The 25669-nt window shown below is 40.7% G+C and overlaps 2 protein-coding genes and 1 long non-coding RNA gene across 4 annotated transcripts in view; 2 read left to right on the top strand and 1 right to left on the bottom strand.

The window, feature by feature from the left end:
• The window catches only part of FARSB (phenylalanyl-tRNA synthetase subunit beta), a 41477-nt gene extending 23571 nt beyond the window's left edge, over nucleotides 1-17906 (top strand). Inside the window, exon 17 of one of the 2 annotated variants that reach the window (XM_067301925.1) lies at nucleotides 17633-17906. In XM_067301925.1, the coding sequence (XP_067158026.1) occupies nucleotides 17633-17784 (152 nt within the window). In that variant the 3' untranslated portion in view covers nucleotides 17785-17906. Of the gene's footprint in view, nucleotides 1-7521; nucleotides 8648-17632 lie in introns of those variants that run through there. The other variant, XM_067301926.1, reaches the window with a different exon arrangement.
• Nucleotides 17907-19424: 1518 nt separating this feature from the next.
• On the top strand, nucleotides 19425-24209 carry LOC106485905 (uncharacterized). Its single transcript, XR_001292808.2, has 4 exons — nucleotides 19425-19556; nucleotides 20804-21064; nucleotides 21292-21403; nucleotides 24128-24209. It is a non-coding gene; the product is annotated as an uncharacterized lncRNA (long non-coding RNA).
• The window catches only part of SGPP2 (sphingosine-1-phosphate phosphatase 2), a 34560-nt gene continuing 32062 nt past the window's right edge, over nucleotides 23172-25669 (bottom strand). The window contains exon 5 of the mRNA XM_067301927.1: nucleotides 23172-25592. Coding sequence (XP_067158028.1) covers nucleotides 25047-25592 — 546 coding nt within the window. The 3' untranslated portion in view covers nucleotides 23172-25046. The remainder of the gene's footprint in view (nucleotides 25593-25669) is intronic.

The following is a 25669-nucleotide window of genomic DNA, read 5'->3' on the forward strand; positions in this document are numbered from 1 at the left end:
GCTCAAACATTCCATTGTAGTCTGAAGTGAATTTTCCATTGGTGTCAGCAGTAGGCACTAAGAGAAGAATTAGTATTATATATGCTACCTTACTGCAGTGTGAATGAAAAGGCATAAACAGTATTCACTAGTTACTAAATGGGATTGGTGTCTTTCCATGAGCTATTCTCAGTAGTTTTATATGAATTATGAGCTGACAACTTTTTAAGGAGACTCGTAGTAGAGTGCATGCCATGAGCTTCATGGACTATTTGCAATGAATTAATTCAGCAGTTGTTGGAATAGATAGGAATTCATTGAATGAGTTGATGAAAATGCCAGATACCCACTGCATTCTCTTTGACTAACCGTGCCTGGAAATGATAACTTCTTACACCTGAACTTTTAGTTTGCAGCTTTATTATTTTTTTTTTTTATTATTTTTTAAGTTTAGTTTACAGCTTTACTCTGCTGTCTTTGAGACTGATCTTGCTGCTTAGGCAAGTAGTTTTATAACAGGCCTCTTGTTTCTCCATACAGGGTGAGCTGCACATAAATCGAAATAACATCCTTAAGTGCAGAATCTCCTCTGTGTGTCTATGTGCACATACATACAAGAGAGAAAGAAAGGGTGGCCACATCGCCTTATTGAGAGAGCATAGGTTAATGCAAGAGAGCAAGCACCAGCAAGTAATCTATTCTGTTACCTAAAATAACAATGTAATAAATACGGTAAAGAAAAGCAAGACTCTGGGGATAGTAGCTGCAGAGTTACTTATGCCTCATGCATTGACATTCAAAGATGTGAGAGGCATTGACATCTTGCCAAGAAAAGAACAGATAAGGGCAAAGCTTCTTATTCTGTGGGTCTAGAAGAGCCCCTAGGAGCTGGGTACTCAGCTGCCATTGAAACGACAGTCAAGCCTGTTAGGTAGCTTGTTTTTGAATAGACATATCAAGAGTTTGTTTTAGTACCTGGAAATATCTGTGTTTTGTATTCTATACTATAGTGTTTCAATAATGTCTGACTGACTTTAAAAAGAACAGGAAAAAAGATCTCAAAGAATAATCCTTACACAGTGCATAAGTCATTTCTAGATCCTAGTGCTGTTAGTATTCCTGCTGCTGTGGGATTTGTAATGCCCTTTTAAAATCCCTGCATTCTCATGAGGTTATTCCACAATGTTTTTAGTGTAAAGGATGGATTATGACTTGTCATATGTAATATGTTATAAGCAGTTTGTGGCTTTTGGCTATAGACAAAGAATAAAAAGTGCCTGCACCTTCCTGTTTCAGTGGTGATACAGAAGCTCTCCCGGGATGGCTCGCAGCTTCCCTGCAGTTCTCCTGACATTGGAGTTTAACCTTGGTGAAAGTGCAGATGGCCGATAGTCTAGTGCCATAGTGAATGCAGTGTCACTGCACCAACTTATTTAAAAGACCTTGACTGCAGAGATAGTTGGAAGTCAAAGTAGTTTGGGATTGGGTTTTCCTTCTTTTGTTGTTGTTTTTTTTTTTTAAACTTGCTTTGCACTCTGCCAGTTAAGCATGTGTGAGAGCGTGAATGTCAGCAGATGATGGAGTAAGGTCAATTGCTGAGTGAAAAAAAGATATCCTGTAACATCTTAACAGACTGCAGCATACTGAAATATTCAGTAGAGGAACAGTGCTAGTCACTTCAGAGGTTCTAAATCAGGATAACACCACAGGGTATGGATTTTTAGAGGTATTTTCATGGAGCACACTTTTTTAATTGCTTGTTCGAAATTAAAATTTGTATACTGAAAAAGGTTTATCCTATGAAACTGATTATGTTTTAGAAAGATTTCAGATACTTCTTCTGTATGTGATCTTCAGCAAACTTGAGACTAGTATGAAGCACAGTGTAAAGAGAATGTCTGAGTCTTCAGTTGTTTTTATTCCTTATGTAACTGATTAAAATATTTCCAGTGATTATTAGAAAGTAATATGGGGAAAAAATGTTGTTTTGAATGAGCAACAAAAGAGATTGAGAAGATGCATTGGGCACATATTTGCCTCTTTTCTAAATTCATTTTGAAAAATGAAATGCCTGTGCTGTGTTCCTATTTGGTCCATATGTGCAAATCATGGCTATTTAAGCCCCTTCTGTTCCACCAACACCTAAATGCCCTGTGATTTGACCTTAAGGTCAGAGCCTTATTGCCTTTATAGCAGCACCTGTGAAAAAAGTACAGATGCTAGAAAATGTGGGTGAAATTGTGATGTTCCCCTGGCCTTTGCACTACTCTTTGGTGTAATCTGAGCTAGGTAATAAACAGAGAAGGGATGTTTTGAGCGGCCTTAAGGAAGAGGGGGTTTTGAGTGACTAAATTTAAGGATTTCAACATATATTTGGCATTCAATGCTTTCAGTTTCTTAAAAGTACTAATGGAACCAGTTCCTTTTTTACTATTACTAAATATACCAAATTATACAACTTTAATGATGAAACTCTGAAAATCTACCTATTCTGTTAAAATACACAGAACGAACTTTCTGATACATTAGCAAATCCCACAGTTACTGGCCTAGGAAAGCATTTTGCTTTTTTTTTTTTTTTTATAGCAAAGCCATCCATAATCAAACATAGATTGAGAAGAGTACTATTTTTGCATCACTCCCCTTAATTTGTGTGTTCCGTAATGCAATTTCTCTACATACCATACCATTACTAAAATGTAAAGAGCAGTATGGACATGTATATGTAGGAGGTAAACAAAATTAAAATAAGCTTTTTAAAGAATAAAAATATGAGTGGAAAGAGCCAACCAATTTAATCAGATAATGTCGGGTAATTTTATTTAAAAAATTGGTTTCTTTTTGAGATCAATTTAATTGGTTTCATTTCACTTGAAATGAAAACTAGAGGCATTCTGATAAATATAGTGGAAGGTGTTCTTAATTACAAGTTTTAATCTCTGCAGAAATGGGTAAATTTTCTGCAACATTTTGATCATCTTGTCTTCTACATGGCCATCTCAAAGGGCTGTTTTCTTCCACTGGTCAGGACCATGATCATAAAAGGTGATGTTAATCAAGGGATTTGGATCCATAGTAAATTCTTAAGCTAAAAAGAACAAAAAGGCGGCTTATACTTAATAAATATTGACAATGGATACTGTATTGCAATCTTCAAAGGAGTGGTGTAAGGTATAATTACCCTTTTTTACATTACTACATTTAGAGTGACTGTCACTTATTTAAGAAAGAAACCCCATTTTTGCAGTACCTTTTAAGAGTCTCTGTGCCTTGCAAATGTAAATGAATTAGGCGCATTGAACTGTTTGAAAAGGAAAAATAATATCCCTTTTTATAAAAAAGGGATGTTTTAATCAAAGTAAAGCAACTTGACAAGTTCACAAAAAGTGATAAATCTGGGCATTGAGACTGCTTCACTGTCTGTGCTGTTGCCTTCCATGACAAAATTTATATTTGATGAAATAACATTCACTCCGGTGAAAAAAAAAATTACTGAAAGCGTGAAGTTGTGATGAGCTGTCGTGTGTGTGTGTGTGTGTGTGTGTGTGTGTGTGTGTGTGTGTGTTTGTGTGTGTGTGTGTGTATGTGTTGTCAATTCTTGTGAATTTCAACTAAACTCCTGGACATTTTTTTAATAAATGTTTAGTTCATGCCATTCATTCTTTTATGGTAATCAACAGCTTAGTAAGGCTGGGAAATCAGCCAGTTTGTATTCAGCTAGAATGCATACTTAGTTGTGCTTCCTTCACTAATTGACAGTTGTCTTAAAAGAGAGAAAGAGAAAGAGAAAGAAAGAGAGAGAGATTGAGATTGCACTCCTTTCTTTTTACTGCCCTTATTTAATTAAATGAAAGGTGTGGTAAAGTGTAGAAAATTTTAATTCCACAGTAAATCATAGTAATAGCTTCTCATCTAATAAGGTTTAGCTGTGAAATTAGAGGTGTAATAGTTATCTCCATAACTAAGAACATCAATAAACATTTGCTTTTACAATAATAATTATACAACAAATCACAACCTAAATCTCCTTTTAAAGTTGACCTCAATTCACAAGACACAAGAGGAGGGAAGTCTGGGACTAATTCTGAGTTATGTGTACAGAATTGAGCCCATGCATCTATCTCTTGTGATCAGTTTAAATTGGGAGATTGTAATACACACAGATGTTTAGCGCCTGTGTTGAATTTGGCATCATTAATACCGTTTTGTTTTAATGAACTCTAACTTGGTTACTGTCAATGGCAATCCTGGCCTTCTACTTTCCTGTCTTGGCAACCATTGCATCATTCATGAATGTCAATACTTGTATATTTACTCATAGATAACTAAAGGAAATGTGCTTAGTATGAAGCTTCAAAACATCATTTGTGACATTTTAGAAAATATCAGCCAATTCTTAATCCATTTAATGGGCATTCAAAAACAGATACTTTATAGATGCCATTGCATCCTTGCAATTGCATTTATATAACAAATGTGTAATCTGAAAGAGTAGAATCAAATTTGTTTGACAACATCTGTTTTCCATAAAATATGTGAGCTGGTAATTGATTGAATTTAAGTCTTCTGCGTTTCACGTTTGCTGATTCCCAAATAATTTTTTTTGTCACTCAGGTTCAGTGTCACAATCACTACTTTACGGTTATCTTGATTATCCGTCTTGGAGTACTGGCACAACATTAACATTTTTCTAGAATTATGGAATTCCCCAGTACTGTTATTGTAAATTAACATCAGGAGGGAGGATATTTGCTTTGAGAATTTACAGTTCTGGTGCCTAAGACCCCTAGTATATCACAAAAACATCCTATTCCTGGTAGATGTAACCAAACATTATCTTCAGTTTGTCGGTGGACTGGAAGACACCTCATTATGTTCAAGAATACCTTACTCTTTTTTTTCAGATGAAGAAAAGAAATATTTATTTAAAACTTGTGCCTTTTCTATCTCACTTAAAAAATTCAATCAATCTTGTTAATAAATGAAAATATCTCCACCTATGATTTGTTTCTGATATTCTTAAAAAGATTTTTAACACTGTCCTTATTGCTGCCAGTTAATTAATCTTCTCCAGTCTCTTCAGTTTCCTTGATGAGTTTTCAGCCACTGATATTAATTAGATTTTATGAAGAGCAATTGTTTCTCTCATTTTAAGTAGTTTTTCTAATTTTTGACTGCTTTTACTTCACCACTGAATATAGGTAGGATCTACCCCAAATTGTTCACAGTTTGTTGGGTTTTTTTGGGGAATTAATACTGATGTTTATCTAATAAATTGTTCTTGTGGAATTCCCAATCTTCCACTCCTATAGTTCGGGGGGGGGGGGGCGGGGGGTGTTTTCCACCAACAGCACTAAGAGATAGGACCGTTTCTTTTTAAATCTGAATTATTTTAGTGCAAGTTAAATGCCTGAATACTTTTAAACATATTACCCTAATTCTGCACAGCTTTTTAGGAGTTCCAGCACTGATCATTATGATGCCTTAACTGTAAGTGTATGGAAACTACAAGATGTGGGGAGCTGGGTGTCACGTCAACTCATAGAGAGCTGCAGACAAAGTTCTCACATCTTCCTCTTTTCGCATACTGCAAAATTAGGTATTTGTCACTAGTTCTCATGGCTTTCCCAGTGTTGGCCATTTATTTAAAATCTTATAAATTTCCAAATAATTTCTCATCCTTTTCTCTTGAGCAATGTCCCCTGCAGCATCAAGAAAGCTTAGTTACAAGAAATACAGCTCTAAGAATTCAAAATGAAATTAAGTTCTCTAATTAGATGGGTGTGGCTGCTGATTTCATGTCCCTTTAATTGTCTGTTATCTCTGCTCTTTATTTCCTTCCTGTGGATACAGGACTTCCAATTTATAGGCGCTAAGTCCCTACAAACTGAGGCCAGGTTTGTTTCAGCCCTAACAACTATCTTCTATGCCAGTGTTGAGGCTTCAAATTTGACTGTAATTGAATTAACGCTCAGGAAGGTAGCTGGCAAAGATAGGATACAGAAGAGTTGCTTATTTTATTTAATTAGCCAAATTGGGAGTTTACAATGTCTGGAGTTTCTCCGGATAAACCTGATTTATCAGAACTGGACAGCAAGCTGTATCACTGGACATCTCAGAGGTGTTTGGCTATCGGAAGGGAAGCAGGTATGCCAAGCAGCACTGGGACAGTTTGTGCCAAACAAGCAGTCCAAAGACTGTCAGGAGGAAGGGCATTAAGAAAGTATGCAGGAGTGTGCTGAACCATAGTGGTTTCTGGAAATAAGTCTCTTTTCATTAGCTTTGTTACATTTACTATGGAAAAAAAAAAGGATATCAGAAGTTAGAGGGTTTGATGAGGGCTTTTTCCATTCCAGTGGTCATTTCAACTCCTCTTCTGAAAGTTTTTGAATGTGTCTTCCTGATACCCTTCAGGTATAATCAGATTGCACAAAGTTTATCCCCAAAAAAGACTTATCAGGTAGACAGAAAAGTATGTTATTTCAGCACAGCATGGGACAATAAAAGGTTTGACAGGCTTAAACTTTTTTTGTCTTTTAAATTTTCATCAACAACTTATGTTTGACAGACACTTTTTCCCCCACATGTGAAATAAAAAAGTTCAAGAAGAGAACAAAGACGACATTTTTCCTCAGATAAATTCAGACCATTATTTCAGATGAGAAACTGTACTTTGAATTGGTTCATTTAGAAGTATATTTCCCATGGTATAACAGTGGGAGGAAAAAAAAAGTATGGAAACTACAGGATTCGGGGGGGGGTGTCAGTCAATTTGCAGAGAGTTACAAATAAAGTTCTTACATCTTCCTCTTTTTCCAAGTACTAAATAATTAAGATTACCATATTTTCCTTCCCACTGCATTTTTTTGACAGATTAGGAATGCTCCAAATAGTAGTAACATTTCTCCTGACAGAGTTTAGACTTTTCATTTTCTACCATTTTCTGTCAACTGACAGAATCATCTAAAATGTTAGCGTTCATGTTTCTGAGCTCAAGATGCTAATATCTTCTCCCTGCCATTTAGGCTGTGCTTTTCCGCTGTTCCTTGATTGTGGAGGCCTCTTCTGAGTTTAATTCTTTTTTCCCCAAAGGCAACTATCTTTTTTTAATCATACATCACAGCAAGTCTAATAGATAAAAATCTTCCTTGCATCAAGAGTTTAAAAAGCACAGCTTACATTATACTGTATAGAATTAGGTCACTACTCTTTTTGTTGTCTATACTCTTACATTTTGAAATAGAAAATTACTTCTTAATTAGAAATTATATTTTTCAATATAGCTGTTGAAAAGCCATCTCTAGAAAAGAGATGATTCATCCAAGTCAGTAAGCAGAAATAGCAAATTACAAGTCTCCTTTCTGAGTGAACAGGGACTGTGTCAGCGATCTCACAGAGTTGAGGGTTGGGGTGCAAATAATTTGAGTTTTATTTATGCCCAGTGTCATACGTTTGGGCTGTATTTTTTCTTAAGTGAAGGGGTTTGGTATTTTTTTAGGAACCTGTGAAGACCTTTTCCCACATATGCATTGGTTTCCATAGATATCCAGAGAGATACTGCAGGCTGGCTGTGTTGCAAAATTGATGTTTGGGGACACCAGCCCCAGGTTTGCTGGCTGATAACAGAGCTCCACGTCATGCCTAGAGTTCATCCGTTCTCATCGCCAAGGCCCACAGGAATGCGAGGGGCTTGAGGGGACACGCTCAGCATGACATTACTGCAAGATTCAAGAGTTAAGCATTTCTCTGATTTGCTTTGATTTTTGAACTGTGATGCAGCGAGAGAGGAAGAGTGCCTCAGATTTACTGTGATATACATTTTCTTTCGATTATTAATACAATGAATATTTAAACAGGAGCTTGCAAGATTTCAGCTCAAACTTTTACACCAGCATGAATGCAGAATCCTAAGACTGGTGTTTCTCATGCCCATGGTAGAAGAATTGACTTTACCTTTTCTTGTGGCATATGTATTACAAAACAGAAGGTAGCAAAGAAATGCTGAGCTAGTGCAGGCTAAGCCTAGTACATCTGCTGGTCACAGAACTTCCTTAGTTGGGCTGAGAAGCAGAATAACCATATTTGTTATAGACCCTGTATTGCTTCTGGTCATAAGCTGGCTCACGCTTAACAGGTTTGAGCATTTGCATTCCTAGCGGGGTAGCCATATTCTTAAACCACAAGGCTTCGATTTGTAAGTGAAATCTTAGTTGCTAAAAACTAAATGACTAACAGTTTTAGTGACTGCTGAAATTCTTAGTTTAATTATGTACTATTCCATGCTAGTTTGTTAAGCCATCTTCTAAAAGGCATGAAATGTGGTAGCCATGAAAGCATAACATCAGGTGGCTGTATCTATCTCTGAGTGAGTAATGTCAGGGTGTTGGAAAGGGAGGGTGGCTCGATCTAGGGCATGAAATGAATAAACATCGTACAAACTAAATATGACATGCTAAAGTAGACTTACAGACTGACTTAGTGCTGTTTCTTGTTATTCTCTAATGGCCTATATGAAATTAGAGCCTTAAAGCCAAAACCTGCTGGATTACTATACATATATAGAGTATGTTATGCCTCCTACCATAAAGAATATGGTTTATTCATTCTTTGTTCCCTAGTCTCTGACAGATTCTGATGTTTGTAAAGGTGAATTATGCTTTTAGGTGTATGAAGAGGGACAAAAACAGTCTCAGAACAGAAAGAAATTAAGTTTTCTAATATTCAAAGCTTTATGTTCTCTAACTCAAGTGAAATAGTAGGACATCTGAGAAAATAGAGCTTTATTTGGGATTAGGAATTCTCTAGTTTTATAAATAGCTGTGACACAATATCAGCATAGGTTTGGGACTTTTAGACAGGACAAACATTCCAAATAAATCCAGGTTTCAAAACTGGCCTAAAAACAAAGATTAGCTATGTAATGGTAAGTTTACAGCACACCTAAATTCCAGTGTAGAATTGCCATTTCCCACAACTGCTGCACAGATGCAAATTTATTGAGCTCAATGAATTTATTACACAAATACTAATTTCTAGAAAAATATAGAGAATTTGGGAGAATTCTCTCTAGGTTTTCCATTCAAGACAAGTTTTTCTATTCACACCATTTAAACAATCACCCTGGTACTCCAGAACTGAACGCATGAAATCCTGTTATCCAGATCCATGACCTGAGATGCCTGCTTTCCTTAGCCTCAGCATACACACACATACCACCTTCCACTGGGAGAGGCAGGAACACAGTGCTTTTACCCACATAATCTTAAATGACCTTGACAGTACTGTAATCCTAGGTACAACACAGAAGAATAAACAGGAGCTGTAAACCTGTTGCCTTCCTTAAGCCACTTCCTGACTTGGTTACAATAGGGCACCCAGCAACACCCACACACATCCTCTGTTACTCCTCTTGGGGAGCTCTACAGCAAGAATTAGAAATAAAACTAGGCTAAAAATCAGCGTCTGTCTCTGCATTCAGGGGTGAAAATTTGCTAGATATACCAGTCCCCAGTCCATCACTGCAACACACTTTCTTAACATAAAATTCTAACAACTGACTGTAGGCCCAAGCAGTATTATGGTTACTTCACCCTCATTACAGCTAAAAGTTACTTCAGGTATTGTACAAGTAATGAGATGAACAGGACATAGTCTGCTAAACATTACTTATTTTATCAAGGCAAAATATTTACAAAAAGGGCATTTTGTTTGTTTGTACTTTTTAATTGCAGACAAACCAGAATAGAGGATATTATTACAGAGATGTGTATTGTAAATTTATGTTTGTAAAACAGTATTGTCGAACCTAAATATTCTTAAATATAGTCAAATACAGAGAAGAATATATTCAATTGTAGAATTATATAGAGGGTTCTTACAAAATATAAAAATTTACTTAGTTTGCCTCATACCCTCCTTGAGGCACAAATTAATAAAAATGCAGCCCTTGACTTGGTTGCAATGTGCAAAGATGATTAATTCACTGATCACTGCAAATTTGTGGATGATTCTGCATAGTTCCTGGCCTCATTGTGGCACCAAGAACCCTAATATTTAACTCCATTTTGGGATATACAGAGTATCTGTCCAGGTAAAGAATTGTCCCTTTGCCCTTTTCTACTATGCCCTTTTTATGGAGGCTTACGAAAAAATGTAAGAAGAAATCAGAAAGAAAGATGTCCTTTAAAGAGAGCCTTAGCAGGCTCTGAATCTATTCATTCATATCATACAGCTGTTTTGTCTTTTCAAATGTTAATTATCTTATTTCCTGCCGTGTCATTACCATTAGGTGTGATTTGGCAGGTGGAGGTTCTGGCCAGGCTTTTCTCAAGAGTTCCAAACCAAGAAACTAGAACTGATGAATATCCCACTCAGCCCCAAACATGTTTTCTCTGGATGTGAGAGTGGGCATAGGGAGGGAACTGCTGACAATGTATAAGAGCAACTGGTCTCTCAGAGTGTGTTTCAAAATCATGCAAAATTTGAGATCTCCATGGTTTAAAAAGGACCTTAAGGTGAATCATCCCATAAAATGCGATTTAGAGGTCTATGTAGTTCATGTTGCATAAGGTTTGGGGAGTCTGAATGTACTGCATGCATGCACAAGAGAAGGTGGTTGCCTTTTAAAATACTGACTCCTCTGATAGTGTATTGTTACTTTGTATTTGAGTATATCTGTCTAAAGTGTGAAGAACCTACTCCTAAAAAGAAAAATAACCACTAGCCTCACAAAACTAATTTCCATATGACATAGCACAGGTAAAATACTTCAACAGGTGAGTCAAGATGAGGAAGTGAAAGGGCAGCTGGAGTGACTAAGGGGAATGAGAATTAAGATGAAAGACTTCAGAGGCCGCATGAGCTCTGCTCTGTTACCTTCTTAAGCTTCAGCTTCCGATGTTCCTTCAAATTATGGGAACGAATGGGGAGGTTTTAAGGCTTAGTGCAACTGTAGGCCTATAATACTACTTTAATCTATTTCTTTTTGAAAAGGAGGGAACATAGAGTAGAGAAAAGAAACTGTGCAAGGTGTTTGACAACAAAGAGTGCAGGGAACTCTGAGTTTTTTGAGGGTCAATTAGCCAGAAAATGTGCTAAAGACTACATGCTCTATTGGATTACTGGCCAAAGAATTACCCCAAAGCAATCAAAGTGGCCCTGTTGCCTGAATTCAGAAAGGCAATTACAGATTTTGAGGACATGCTACAGAAGCTTTAATTAAAGGTATTATTTCTACATCACTGAACATTGGAAATTAAATTTTTACTTGCAGCCACGAGAAGTGGCTTTTGTCTGTTGCTTGTGTGTAGTATGTCAGCCTAAGACATGACTGGCTTTGGAATCTCTTCTTTAGGAATGTATATTGTGTTTCACCCTACCCCTCTTGTAACTACCAATTATAATGCTGACATATTAAAAGGTGGATTTCCATTGCCAAACCTTCTGGCTTCCTCTGACATTGTCCCTGCTGATAGAGACCTATACAATATGATCTCTGACTGGATTTCAAGGTGAAGTTTACTGAAGTACTATTTGTACCTACATCTTTTGAAATTATCCTAGCAAAATAGGTTTGTGTGCAGAGCAGAAAGGATTAACTATATCAAGAGTAATAAATGTGTTATCCTTAAAGTGTATGGAATAGCAAATTGCAATTTTTCATTGACTTTTGGCTCTTGATGTACTTGATGATGCAAGCAACCAGATCTACTAGGGTGGACTTTCAATACAATTGCACCAGCAACAAAGGCAATCAGTTCCTAGCATGCTTATTGATAATGGTGCCCTTCAGGTGAGCTTTGGTGACTACTTGACTAGTGAAAACTTTTTAGGAAACATGTTTGTCTGCTCTTCACACCTGTACAGTTCCTGAGGACATTACATAGACATACTGTACAAGGAAGATTTGTCAACTTTGAGTTCCTGCTCAAAAGTTGCAGGTCACTGCTGCTAACTTTTGGGGGGAAGGTGCCCTTTGGATTCATTTTGACATCAGGACTTAAATAAAGTTATACTTTGAAATTGGAAGTATCATAGAATTAAGAGTGCTGGGCTTCAGCTTGTAGTGCAATTTATTCAAACAAGACAACAGTCGGTGCATTTTTTTTCCTGGCTCCCCATACATGCCAGTAGTGTAAGCATACGTCGTTCATAGGGCCTTGAATCTCACTCCAAGGTTTTATACTTTGCTGCAAGAGGTAATGTGATAGTCCAGTCCACAACACACTACACAAGTTTTGCTAGAAGTCTAAAACACTGTTGCCATTTACTTGATAATACAAGAAACACACAAAGCAGGAAGAAGTTTCCTTACCTTTGTTTCCTGGTTATTTTGATGCATTTTCTGGTTTGTTGTCCTGTTCTATGGGTTGCCCAGGTTCTTCTTTAACTCCTGACTTGTCCTCTGCATAGTGAGGTTCTTCCAGCTCAGCTCACCTTTTCTAATCTTGGTTGGTCCCTCAGTCAAATCACTCCCCCCTGCTACAAAAAGCTTGCATCTCTTTTTCCCTCTTTTCTCAGTGATCTTTGGTCCTTCTGAGTTTTATCTGTTTCTTTATGTGGTTTCCTTGCAATATCTGTGTTTTTTTATCTGAAATTTACCTTCACTCCAAGTTCTGGTGCCTTTGCAGAGATATGTGGACAAACACCAAATTTCAGGCTTCAGCCAATCTCCTTCACTTACCACACATTTGGTCAAAGGGAGAGTTACTAAGATTAGGAAGCCTCCAGATGCCCTGTCTGCTAGATGCAGTCTGGAGGCCATTTTGACAAACATGGATAAACTTAGCAGCATTTCCTAGTGCAGCAATTATCATAATAACAGTTTTGTTATTAACCAGACTTCATAAATTATCTGTAAGGCCATTCCTTAGCTTACGTTCCTTTGGTGCAAGAACCAGACGTTAGTTGAACAGATGCGGATCCTAAAGCTTTTAACAGGTTCTTTCTTTTCTATTTGCTTATTGTCTGATTTCTTCCAGTCATGAAATAATACCACGTTAGTGCCATGTCTGCAAAATACCATGCAGACAAGTGATTGCACTGAGAAGTAAGAAACATTTCAGGGTTAGCATAACTAAGATGAAAAGGTGATTGGGAGTCCTGTTTCCTGCACTTTGTGGAACTACGTGTTCCTCTTTGAAATCAATTATATGTTTACATATTCACTCTGCAAGGACCCTCAAAGTAAGATAAATAACATTATGGTCATTTTCCAGCATTGATTGCTGCGTACAAGACTGAAAACATGGCTGAATGCCTAATGCGTAGCCTGGAGCAGAATAGTCAGAGCCGGAGTGAATGTATGGTTTCATGGTACAGGCTTGAGTTCAGTCAGCAGCTTGGCCTGCTCTGCTCTCTTCTCCCAGCCACGCTCTCCTATCACCTACCTTGAGCAGCTCTGGCACAGATCTGTGCATGCCGTGAGCCAGTTCAGCTCACTAAAAGGGCAGAAAAGTAACCCTACAAAAAGTTAATGCTTTGAGGAGTATTCTGGAGTATTTGAGGAGTATTCACCTCACTAGTGAGGTGATGCAATTTACCTGGCATTAGCTGCTAAGGAGCAGGGACAGGGGAGCAGTGAGTGGAGAGCCCCCCACCTTTTGCTGGTGGGAAGCCTCCAGTTCAGTGCAGTCGTATCATGAAGCTGTACCATAATCCTTGGTCTGTTCATGTTAAGAAGGGATAAATTTCTATCAGTGTTCAGGTTCTAGCTAAATTAGCATTTCACCTGATAGCATTATCACATAGCAGTTTCATGGCTTCCAGTATAATGTGTTGAATTGCCAACAGTTTTCAAAATTTATTATAAATATACATAATTTAGTTAAATGCTAGAGAACTTATGAAGTTTACCTTCTAGGGAAATTCAGTACTTTTGGATGTGAGGATTGGTACAGCTTCAAATCCCCCCACCTCTCTCCCCGTTCTACCTAACTTCTGACCGGCAGCCTGACGACTGATGACGCCTGGATAGCAGAGCAGTTCTTGTGCCTAAAACTGAATGTTTCTTTCGCTCTATGGGAAGCTGCGCCGATCTTGGAAACTGCCTTCAATAATTTGTTCTTTTCATTCCTAGAAACTTAAATCATCCCTACGAACTTAAAAAAAGGAAAAATATAGGTAGCAATAATTGTTTCCAAATTCTAAAAAACATAACTTGTTTTACCTACATAGTGTGTTTTAGCTCTTACAGGAAGCATGCCATCTGTAGCACCTGTAGTCACCGTGTCACTTCTAGCTCCTCAGAGGCCACCGCTTTAGAACTAAAACAAATACTCAGAAAGGTTTGGCTGCTGGATGACTAACCTTGGTGCCTGTAGTACTCTCCTTCTAGGAAGTCCAGTAATTGGTGCTGACACCAATTACTTCAGCAAGCTTGCTGTTATGAAGTCCAGCTGAGGGGTATCTTATGCACACAAACTTTTTCACAGTCATGACTGTCCAGGCCTACCCCTTGCTATGGGAGTGAGAAGTGAGCGCTCCTGAAGATAGCCAGCCCCTTGTTACACTCGGTGGTTGAATCAGCCTCTGTGAGAAACTTGTGGCTCAGTATTAACTCCCTGAGCGTTGTAGTTCAAACTGCAGGGAGGAAAAACACATAGTTGTTAAAAGGATACAGTGATAAGAACTGCTTTTGCAATAGAGTGACTCAATGCAGTATTATTTTAAACCCCCACTGAGAGGTCTAAAACCAGGTTAAAAACAGTTAAGTCATGATATATTTGGAACTGAATGTGCCAGAGGATAAAGTAACTTTCCCCAGGTTACGCACTAAGCAGCTCAAAAGAATAGACAATTCAGGCTCTCAGTTTTCTCACTAACCGTATTGTTGAAGCCCTATTTTCTTTTTCCCTATAATTTTATAGTGGGATTCCATGACAACATTAACGTTTGCTTGCTTCTTGCTCTTGTGCCAGTTTAAGTTTACATTCAAGCTTCTAAAAGAATGTCGCTGTATCCTGCTCACATGAATGGTACAATACAAGCTTTATTCACAAATAGGAAAACTTTTACCACTAACTACAAGGGTACTTTATTTTTAGGTTATGTTTTCAGCAATAATCTGCAGTGTGATCTGTATGTACGGCATTCGTTTCTTTTCTAAATTTGTTTTGTCAAGTTTTATTTTAACGCTTATTTTGAATACTGCTGTTTGGCAGTGGAAAGTGTCTATTTGGCTAGATTCATGTTAGCAAAATTTCAGTGTCTAGATATTTTTATTTTTGTATGTCCAATATAAGTAGTTGGTTTGCACTCATAGCTAAGATTTGAACTGGATGATCTAAAAGATACCCGTTCAAAATAGTTTTTAAAACATCTGCTATGTTACTGTGATCATTTACCAATGCCATCAGATTTCATAAGACTGCCAAAATTGAAGTACCCATTTGAGTTAATTTGCACTTCCAGCCAGTTGGACAATGAAGAGACTTAACTGGTGTTCCAGCTCTTGGAGCTGCAAGCTATGACTACAAACCCGACAGGAGATTGTTCTTAAATGAACTATTTCCACTAAGGAGCTAAAAATGAAGGTATCTCTGGGCTTGCCCACTAGTGGTCCAGAGCATCAGGAACATGTTCCTGAGGTTTGAGGTTAAATTTGGCCTTCTGTTGCCATTTTAAGAAAGCTCCCTGTAAATGCAGTAAAATGTGCTGGGCTGATCCAGTCCCAGGTCTTTAATAGCATTTGGAGCCATCAGAGAGTAGATTGTCCTTAGGAAATTATTGCAATCCTTTTGCATTGTCCAGAGCATGCTGAAGGGCTGAGTGCAGTGTCGATAACAGGCCAAAGGCTGAATCGTCGAAGCAGCTCCTCAGCTTATAGTTGTCCTCATCCTGTTACAGAAGCAAACAGTGCAGGGATGTTTCTTATCTGCACTGATGCAAACTGACTCACACCCAATAATTCACTCTTTTTGTAGAAGATGCTTTGTCAGATTTTAGGATATTGAGAAAAAGATGCAGGACAAGGGGGTAAGGGAAGTTCTGTGATACTGTCCCTCCTGACTTGTCAGACTTCTGAGTGGAAAGCTAGTAAAGAATCCTCCCTCTGTGCAAGGGCAGTACCACAAAAAAACACAGCCAAGGCAGCTTTCGGGATACAGGAGGATCTGTACGATTCAGCGGCCCTCTTTAATCCTCTTCTGTCCCTTGAGGGGACAGTTCACAGCAGTCACTGCAGCACCGCTAGCTGGAGGTCCCAAACAGGGTGCCTTAATTCGATGGCATCCAGGCCTCATCTCATTTTCAGGATGAAAATAATTGAAGGAAGCAAAAAAATATAAGCTTCGCATTTCAGCTTAGACCGCAGAAGCTTACCCCATTCCTTCCAGTTTAATGCAATTTCTGTTGGAGCATCACAGTACTCTAATCATGCTGGAACTGACCAAAAAAAGAGAAGGGAGGGGTTGTTTTTCCCCACGAAGCGTTCCCTGCCTCAGAACATATGTGTTCCATGATTTTCCTCTAGGAAAAGGCATTCAAAACATCCTAAATCTTACTAAGTTTGAGCTAGATTAAAATAGGATCTGCCTAGAGCTGATAGGATGAAATGTAGCAGTAGCAGTATACTTGAGGAGTATCACTTTTAGTCTCTGTCCCATTACTGAGTGCTGGAGATGTTTGTACTATATACCTCATTATTAGAGAAGTTGGAAGAAAATGTTTAGCAACCATCACGATTGTAAGGAGAGTAAAACTTTCTGACTGCACAGAGCCGGAGCCTTTCCTTGTCTGCACAGGAAAGGGAAGCTGCTTTTGCTCGGTTTTGTTCCCGGGTGGACACACGCGTTCTGAAAGAGGTGGACTCAGAAGGGGGAGGCTGCTGCTTCTGGTTCTGGGGTTTTGTTTTATCTTTTGAAGGGCTAGCAGATAAAAATGCCACTCACTTCAGAACAGAAACAAAAAACAAACAAAAAAGCAACTGTGGCTGCTATATCAAAGCTCGAACATGTTGCTGGTGTAACCTCCACACACACAGAGATAAGTTCCCAGACAGGAAAGGCTTTCAGTGAAAAAGTCCCCATGGCTCCTCTGTCTTCCATGGTCAGTTCAACTTTTTTTTAAAAAAAACTCCCAAATAACATTTAAAAACTTGGGGCTCGGTTTGAAGTAAGAGGAAGATGATCTGGGGCTTTCTTTGGGTCATTCATTGTTTCAGTTTTACAGTATATATGAAACTGCTTTAAAGCTCTTCTGCAGATGAGGAATGTAGGTTAAGTTTCTAATTATGTGACATGTAATCAAGCGTGACATTCCTACTTACCCCTTAGATCGCAGGATGCTTTATTTCCCTAAACAGAAAGGTGGGAAACATTCAGGTGTTAGTTAAATAGTACTTAAAGCCTGCAAAAGTTCTTAATTTCAGTATCCCTCTGACTTTACTCATCTATACTAATTTCTATTACAAGAGAACCTTTGACAAAACAACTGGAGTGTGAAAAATGCCCATGCTTTGGGCTTCACATTTTATTTTTAACTCAAAGTGTTTCCTCGTTCTCTATCAATCATGACAACTGTTAATGCAAGAAAGTGGGAGCCCATTCTTAGCAAAGAGAACTGTTTAATACTGAGAGCTTTGTTCTCCATGTTAAATGCCTACTGACTTCTTTGGCCTGGAGAAATATTGATTTTTCTCTCACTTTCTTTACAGGCTCTGCTTTCTTTCCTGGTCGCTGTGCTGAGATCATTGCCAAAGGTCAGAGCATTGGGAAACTTGGAGTCCTACACCCTGATGTTATCACCAAATTTGAGCTCACCATGCCATGCTCTGCCCTAGAGATCAATATTGAGCCTTTCGTGTGAAGGCAGGACTTTCTTCCTCCTACAGATAGCCACTTTCACATGCAGCACCCTCAGCTCTTTTGTCTTTCTCTGCAGGGAACAGCCGCTTATGCTTTTATGTTTTAATAAACTAGAAAAACATAGTCTGGCTCCTTGGTAAATATGTTCCTTTTACACTGCAGTTAGGCTAGCTTCTGCAATGTAAGAATGTGGTATCTAGGACTAGACTGCGCCGTCAATGTTTTTAAAGGGGGAGAAAAAAGAAACAAGTTGGGTAAAAGCCCAGTGTTTTACAAGAGAAATGTAATGGCAGAGCACATGATTAGTTTTCAAAATCAGAAATGTTCCACAGACACAGCTTCATACTGTAACCGATTATGGCTGCATAACAGGAATCTCATTCTTTTCTTATTGCATGAAATAAGATAATTGATTAGAGCAAATGTTGAGTGAATGTGAGCAGAACTAAGGAGTTGAGCTTTTATTCTGTACGGTTGTCATGTGCTCATCATTGGCTGGGGGAGGAAAATAAACTTGTTTCATGAAAACCAGAGCTATTTTGTAAGCAAGATGTGTGTAATATCTGCTTCCCTACTCCAGACATAACTGTTGATCCTTTATCATTCTAAAGTCAAAGGGGGAGGGGATGAGGGAAATTAAATTTTTTCATGGTTGAAGTAAGCCTAGTGGTTTTGAAGCTTCAAACCAAAGTGGGGAAATGCATTTAAGAGCGTATGCCAGTGGTCTTCTGCATGAGGCGCTGAAAAATATGAAAGCTTTTGTCTGAGTGAGGCTGTGATGTTTGTCAGCAGAGGTTTGTGTGTTCCCTGCTGCACTCGCATAGCCCTACCAAAGGATTTCTTAACCCCAACAGCACAGCAGAGTTTTATCTCTCTGCCAGTCTTGCTTCTGACAATATACGAGACTCCCTCACAGATCAGGTTTTCCTCTGGGTGGATTTTTGTCAACAGTTATGCTAGCTAGGGTTTGGTCCATTGAGCTTCTGCTAGCTTGGAAACTGAGACCCTTCATCCAGACACAGCAATTCTTGGTATATCCATTCGGTGTAATGTAACTGAGTGGGTGGCCAACTCAGTACTTTTAAGCTAGCTCCTTATTGGCTTTCTAATGAAGTTGGCTATTGCTCATTTGCAGTATTATACCCATTTTTAATGTTGCATGCTAACACTAGTAAATATTTTACATTAGGCCAATGCACTGTGGCTCATTTCTGTTGTGGGAGCCAGATCCTCTAGGATCCCCGGAGGGGACAGTCCAAGGTTAGACAACTGGGTGATGGTGGAGAAGGATGTTATAGTTACTAGCTAAACAAGAAGAGATTGTACAATGGTGGTGATAAGATCAGATCATAGTTTTAAGAACTGCATGTCTGCACAGCCCCCTATCTCTGGACCCATCATGGCTTTTAAATGGTAGATCTGTCATTAATCTTAACAGGTGGGAAGGCAGCAGGCAAGGCTTTTTGGTGCAAGTGTTAATCTAGTATGAAAAATGCACTAGAGTTACCCAGCTGGAAACCCTACAGTTCCCTCAGATGGAAGCGTAGATTTTAGTTATCTCTGCGTGACAGACATGAAATGAGAAGACAGATACTGCCATACGTAGCACAACTGACTCAAGTGCCTAGAGAGAGTGAGAAAACTGCAACTCGCATTTTAAAGCCTCCCAAGGGATTATCCAGCTTGTCATTTGCAGGATATATCTCTCCATGATGCCTATACAACTGTAACCAAGCAAGCTCACAGTGTGGGAAGCAATCTGTAACACAGATGGTAAGTATTAAAAAAACCCTGTTTATTAGTGTGTCATGCATGGGGATTAGGATGACAATAAGGCAGATTTGCATTTCAGCAGAGTACAAGCATATTTCCATGCACTAAATACATTTCTCTGCACAAGATCTTCTGACTCTTTGGGTGTCCCAATTCTCCTGTGAATTTGCTGTCCTTTGAGTGTAAAGACCAGATTAGATTGGCACTACGGGCTTGAGCGGCAGTGGTATGCATCAACAAGACTTTTAGGGATCAGGCATTCCCCTTTTCCGTACCATTTGCTTGTGTGTCAGTACCTAAGTACTTCACAGCAGGACATTAGCTCTATTCCAGGAAGTACCATTACTTGCTTAAAGCGGAAGAGCAGAATCATCGGAAAGGTTAAAAAGCCTCTTTCGGAGCTGCTGAACACTTTCAGGACTACACGCATCAGCAGCAGCATCTGCAAGGCTGCTGTAGCTCTGAAATTCAAGCTTTGCTATAGTGTTGTGCTCAGGATTTTCTGTGAATCTTGACAAGTGGGAAAACTCATACAATTCTAGCATAGTTATTGCAGGACTTCGTCTTTCTTAGCCCAATAACAATTATCTGATACAGTTTGCTCATAGTTGTAGTCAGTAATCAAGGCATCTAACACTTAGTGCAAATATAACATCTTAGTGCTAGAGAAAGCCACTGTGGTCTTTATTATTTTTCTTTGACCTTTGGTTTAGTGATGTTCTCTGATAGAAAGCAACCACTGTCTGCCAATGGTGGTGTCTTTTGAACATCTTTTGAACATTTAATATTTTTAAAGGAAGATTTAGAAATCAGATTTTTCACTAGTGATCCCAACTTAAGAATTATTTTTAGCCTAGTCCTGCTGGTAGTGGATAGTGTGCCATCATTCAGGAGCTGAACACAAGCACAGCAAGCTGGAGCACTGGTGGTGGGAAGACTGAAGTTGGTACTAATGTGCCGTCTGGGCGACTGCTGGAAATTGTTTTGTTTCAGCCGGATACAGGTCATGACTTTTGGGTTTATACTTGCTGCTCTTTGGTGCTGATTCAAAAATACTTTTGGAGAAAAGGTGCCATACTGAACAGTAGAAAGATTGAGACCATCTGACCTCCAGCTCCCCACTACAGTTTTATCTTGTGCTTGCAAATCGCTCTGTTGTGTGTAAATACATACAGGTAACACAAGACTGATTCCCTCTCTGGGTTGGTAGCACGTTTACTTGTGATTTAAATTGTTCTGTTTGGCAGGTGACTATGGAATAGGCTGAGCAACAAACTGAGCCATCAGGCGTAATGCTCACAGCTGCCGGGAGGCTGCAGCCGGCACCTCAGCTTCATGTGACACCTCTGACCAGCCAGCGACCTTGAAACCTACCCCAGCGTGCAGGAAGATGAGCAGGGTGACGCAGGGGACATCACGCAACGCGGACTGGCTCTGCAGCCAGGCACGGGCAGGGCTCCATTTCTTCCAGGGAGAGCAGAGGGCTCCCCAGCACACACGCGCGCAGAGTAAGTAATGGACTTCGGTAGTGATAAACCAGGGTTATGGGGGGGGTCTTTTGGTTTTTTTCCCTGTTCTTTTTGGTAAATTTGAGAGATTCCACCCACTGCTGAATCGCACTTGCACCCTGTTCAGAGATGTGCTCACATTTCCTAACTTGCACCAGACAGTAGAAGGCTTAAAAATGAAACTCAAAACAATGTTTTTCTGTTTTTCTTTCTTCCCCTGGATCAAGTAACCTCCATCTAGAATAGCAGTGTGAAAGCTTACTTGCAGTTTTACACAGAAACTTGGAAGGATTAGGACACCAGTCGCCTGACAAAGTTACTGCTAGAAAGCTAAAACAGGCAAGTGCCGCGGCTTTGGTTTGGTTTCTGATCCTGGCAGAGGGGTGCAATAACTTGGGGGCTGCTTAGCACTGCTGGCTTTGCTCAGGGGACAGCATGCAAGGATGCCGCGCTGTCAGTGTCCTCGGGAAAAGCCCATTTGCACCCACATGCCCCAAAAGCACGTCAGTGGCGTGAGCGCCTCGGCCGGGGGCAGCCTCGCGGCAGGACCAAGCCAGGGACGAGGAGCCTGCGGCTCCCCCTGACAGCACCCTGATGGGAGCCTCGGAAACGCCTCTGGACACCGTCCCTGCAGCAGAGGAAATGCCTGGACGGAGCGCGCTAATCCCGGGGCAGGTCACGCAGGACAGCGGCAAGAGGAAGCCAAAGCCCGGTGCCACCGAGGCTGATGCATCCACGTCCCTGAGCTGTGTCCTACACTGGTCACATCAGAAGCAGTGCTTTACTTCTAAAAACGAGCAAGCGTATTCACGAGGAGTCTGCTCACGCCTCTGTGGTGTTGAGGATGCAGAAAACAATTAGCAAACTAGCTGCAAAAATCTAATTTTCTACAGTACCACTGGACACATGGAGGCAACTGAATTGCTGTGAACCGCAGGGATGGAGCCCACGAGCATTTTCATTGATAACAAAGACACAGACTGGTTTGAAGCAAGGCCTGGTGCTTCAGGCTAATGAAACATAGAAAAGGCAGCGTTTCTTACCTTGCCGGAGGAGCTGCCCCTTCCAGCCAGCCCTGCTGCAGCAGCAGCTACAGGGCAATTGCTGCTCCGAGCACCGGCTAAAAGGGATGCCCCGGACCATGCTGCAAACACGTCCTGCGAGCACAGCCCCGTGTCTCGGCCGCCGCTGCGCTGGCACCTCCGGAAGCCTCTGGGCAGGCCTGGGAGCCGGGGGCAATCGCGCCGATCTGAGCACATCCCCCTCGGCTGCGGCAGGGAGCAGCACCGACAGCCGCGCGCCTCCCTTCAAAAGAAACCTCGCTAGGCTCCTCGCTGAACACGATACATTCTGCCGTTTATGGGAGCGCATGCTATCGCTCCGTATGTTCATTTAAAATCAGATTTAGCTTCCAATTAACCAATTATTGGAGGTAGATATTGCAAGTGAAGGCAATTCGAGATGCCCAAGCATTGCCTTCGTTAAAGGCACAGTAACTTGTGCCTTCCTGTTTACTATGCGTGACTAGATGGGTGATCTTTAACTTTTTTTCAAAAAAGGTCTGAAGGTGGCTTGATTATATATACATAAAGCTGCTGCTAGTCCTGGGATATACTTGCAATTTTTACTCTCTTTTCTTTATAACAGGAATGGGGCTTGATCTGTATCACCAACTCAGGCCAAACAGGAACTCTTTAGCAACACATCGTTGGTGGGATTTAAAGTGGTGCTAGTTAGCAAGGTTTAAGTTAAATAACTATCTAATTGCTTTTAGTCTGGTCAAAACAAGGAAGAAGGATTTTTCTGAATTTCCAGTGTCTAGGACAAATATTAACAATTTTCTTGTCTAGCGTGAGGCAAGTAATTAGAACTGAAAAGGTTTTCATTGCCTTTCAGTGCCCTTTGCACAGTGTCCTCCCAGGTTTTCCTGTTCTTGCTCAGATCTTTCACACCAGAACAATTCCCCGTCTTCATCTACATCAAACACCACCAGTCTAAATTAGGAGATTATTCATTTGTTGCAGTTGGGAAACTTTCTGAACTGCAAGTCACTCCCGTTTTATCTATCATTTACAAGAGGATACAAAATGAACAAAGAAACACACCAAAACTTTGAAAAAGATGTATATTTTAAAATCTGAACGAAGTACAGTCTGCATGTACTGCATAAATCACATGCAGGTGAATACTATAAAAGATAAAAATATTTGTGCGCATACTTCATAAATCCAAGCACTTATATAGAATTTATAAATTTTTCATAGCAGAAAATAGCTGCGATTCAGAGCAGAAATCTGCAGGTAAAAGCGCACGCCTGCCCCCGTCGCGCTGTGCCTTGCCCGAGACGGACCCATTCCGCCCCGCGCAACGGCGGCTCCACCTGCCGCACGACGTTTTCCCCCTTTCGGTCCCGCTCGCTGCAATACGGTGCCTCCGCAGGGCTTCGGATCTGCCACTGCCTTGCGGCTCCGCGTCGTAGGGCCCCCTTCCCGGAAGGTTTTTAAGCTAAGCCCTGAGCACCGCAGCGTTTACGGAGCGCGGGAAGAGGGAGACCGAGCGCCCCGAGCCAGGCGGGCTGCCGCCGGCTGCGGGGGCAGAGGCCAGCGCCCACCGGCGCGCGCGGGCTGCACGCGTCCTGCTGCAAAATCCATTCAAGCTGTCTGCCTTCACGTGCAGAGACAGACGTGTCCGCACACCCTAATTTAAAACAGTTTAACCATGGCCTGTGCAAATCTACACATTTTTAACATTTCTGCTCGCATTTCTTACGGAGATTACTAACCTTGTTTTAAAATCACACTGCTCTCGCAGGTGCACGACTACAGCTATTCAGACAAAACTTTCAGCTCAATTTTTTGAACTTGATTTTATTTTATACAAATAGTCAACTGGTAGAAATGCACCTCCTTTATATTCTTGAAGTTAATTTTTTTGTAGCCCAAGAACACCAATGTATGTGCTTAAAATGCTGATTTTACTACCCGTTCTGTCAGGAAAAGGCACACAGGCCATGCTTGAAGCTCTGCAGTCGTAATATGAAAATGTTGCATTTTCTTTTCCTAGCCAAGCAGACCACAGTCACCGCTGTATTTGTCAACAGCTCAATGGTCCAATTGTAGATATAGTTTTAAAATAAGCAGCCCGAAAGTTACAGCAGCGACGCTCCTAGGAACATTCCTGAACTACTACTCTACAAGTTTATACACAGGATTGCAAGACGCATGGAAGACCAATTGTAATGCTGTGTAGCACCAGAAAATTATGGCATTTTATCCTCACCAGACATTATAGTCACCTGAACTGACATTACAGTCACTCAGCATTTCCCATACCGCAGTTTACGAACACTGATCGTCAGAGGAGCCCGGCAGGTGAGTGAGGCTTCGCCCCGTTCCTCTTGGTGGGAGACTAAATCAGAGCTCAACAGTCCTCCGTTCTGCGGTAACAACTCTGTTAAATTGTACGTGGGTAAAGGGTCTGCTGGTGGAGGTTTTCTCATCAGTATTCTAGATAAATTTGTCATAAATCACTCAGAAGTTTTGGGTTCGATTTTTCTTTCTTCTCTTAAAAAAAAAAAAAAAAGAAAGAGTTGCGATGGGTAAAACCGTACGCACCGACATCGCCAAGGCTGGCCGTGCTGTCAGGAGACGGTGTGACAAGCAACAAGTACAGTGATCACCAGCTCTTTGCGGGGCGCCGCGCTGTCCTCCCCAGCGCGGCCGTCCCCGGCAGCGACCTCGCCGGCAGCGAGCTCGGCTCCGTACCCTGTGCTTGTCACGTCTCAGCGTGGGGCCACAGCAGAGTCCGTGATTTCTAACCCTGGGTTATCTGCGTACAGCTATCCCCGTGAATCTTCACAATTAGCTATTTTAGGCCAGTGCAGAAGGGCACAAAACGCTTCTCGGTCAAGTTACCAGCCTGGAACAACTTATTGCATCTCTGAAATGGTGGTGCCAGGAATTATTTTTTTAAGGAACTGGGCTCAAATCAATCCTAATAACTGATGCAGTAGCGGCACAATCACTGTAGCGCTGAAGCCAACTGAAGAATACGTTATAAATTTATAGGGCACCTCAACTTCCAGTCGTCTCCTGGCTTCTAGATCCCCAATGGGAAACTTGTATCGATAGCACAGCATGCCGAGGACCACGTTTTTCATGAGCTGGCGCGTCAGGAGAATAATACAGATCCCCACGAAGAACCGGGCTAGCACAACCATGAGTATCGTACCGGTGATCAGAGGAAACCCCAGCTGAAAATTTTCACTGGTGTAAGCTGGTGCTGCGTACTGGTTATTCAACCAAAATCCCACAGTCGCTCCGGCTCCTGCTCCTAAGATAGTGGTGGTGTCTGCCCTGGTAGGGCTGTAGTAGTCTAGTTTGGGGTAGTTGTAACACAGGACAAGAGGCACAGCTATGGACAGCAGCGGACAGAAGGGACTCGTTAACAGCAGGTGATCGATGAAGTCCCACGCAGGATACAAGAGCACCAGCAACACGGCCGAAATCAGCGCTCCGCCAATCACGTCCTGCAAAGAGAGTGTTTTCAAAAATTTTTTAAACCTTTGTCAAACAGAAATCCTCAGATGATTATAAAGAACCAACA

This window comes from Apteryx mantelli, chromosome 9 (genome assembly GCF_036417845.1).
Source record: "Apteryx mantelli isolate bAptMan1 chromosome 9, bAptMan1.hap1, whole genome shotgun sequence".
Lineage (NCBI taxonomy): Eukaryota > Metazoa > Chordata > Aves > Apterygiformes > Apterygidae > Apteryx > Apteryx mantelli.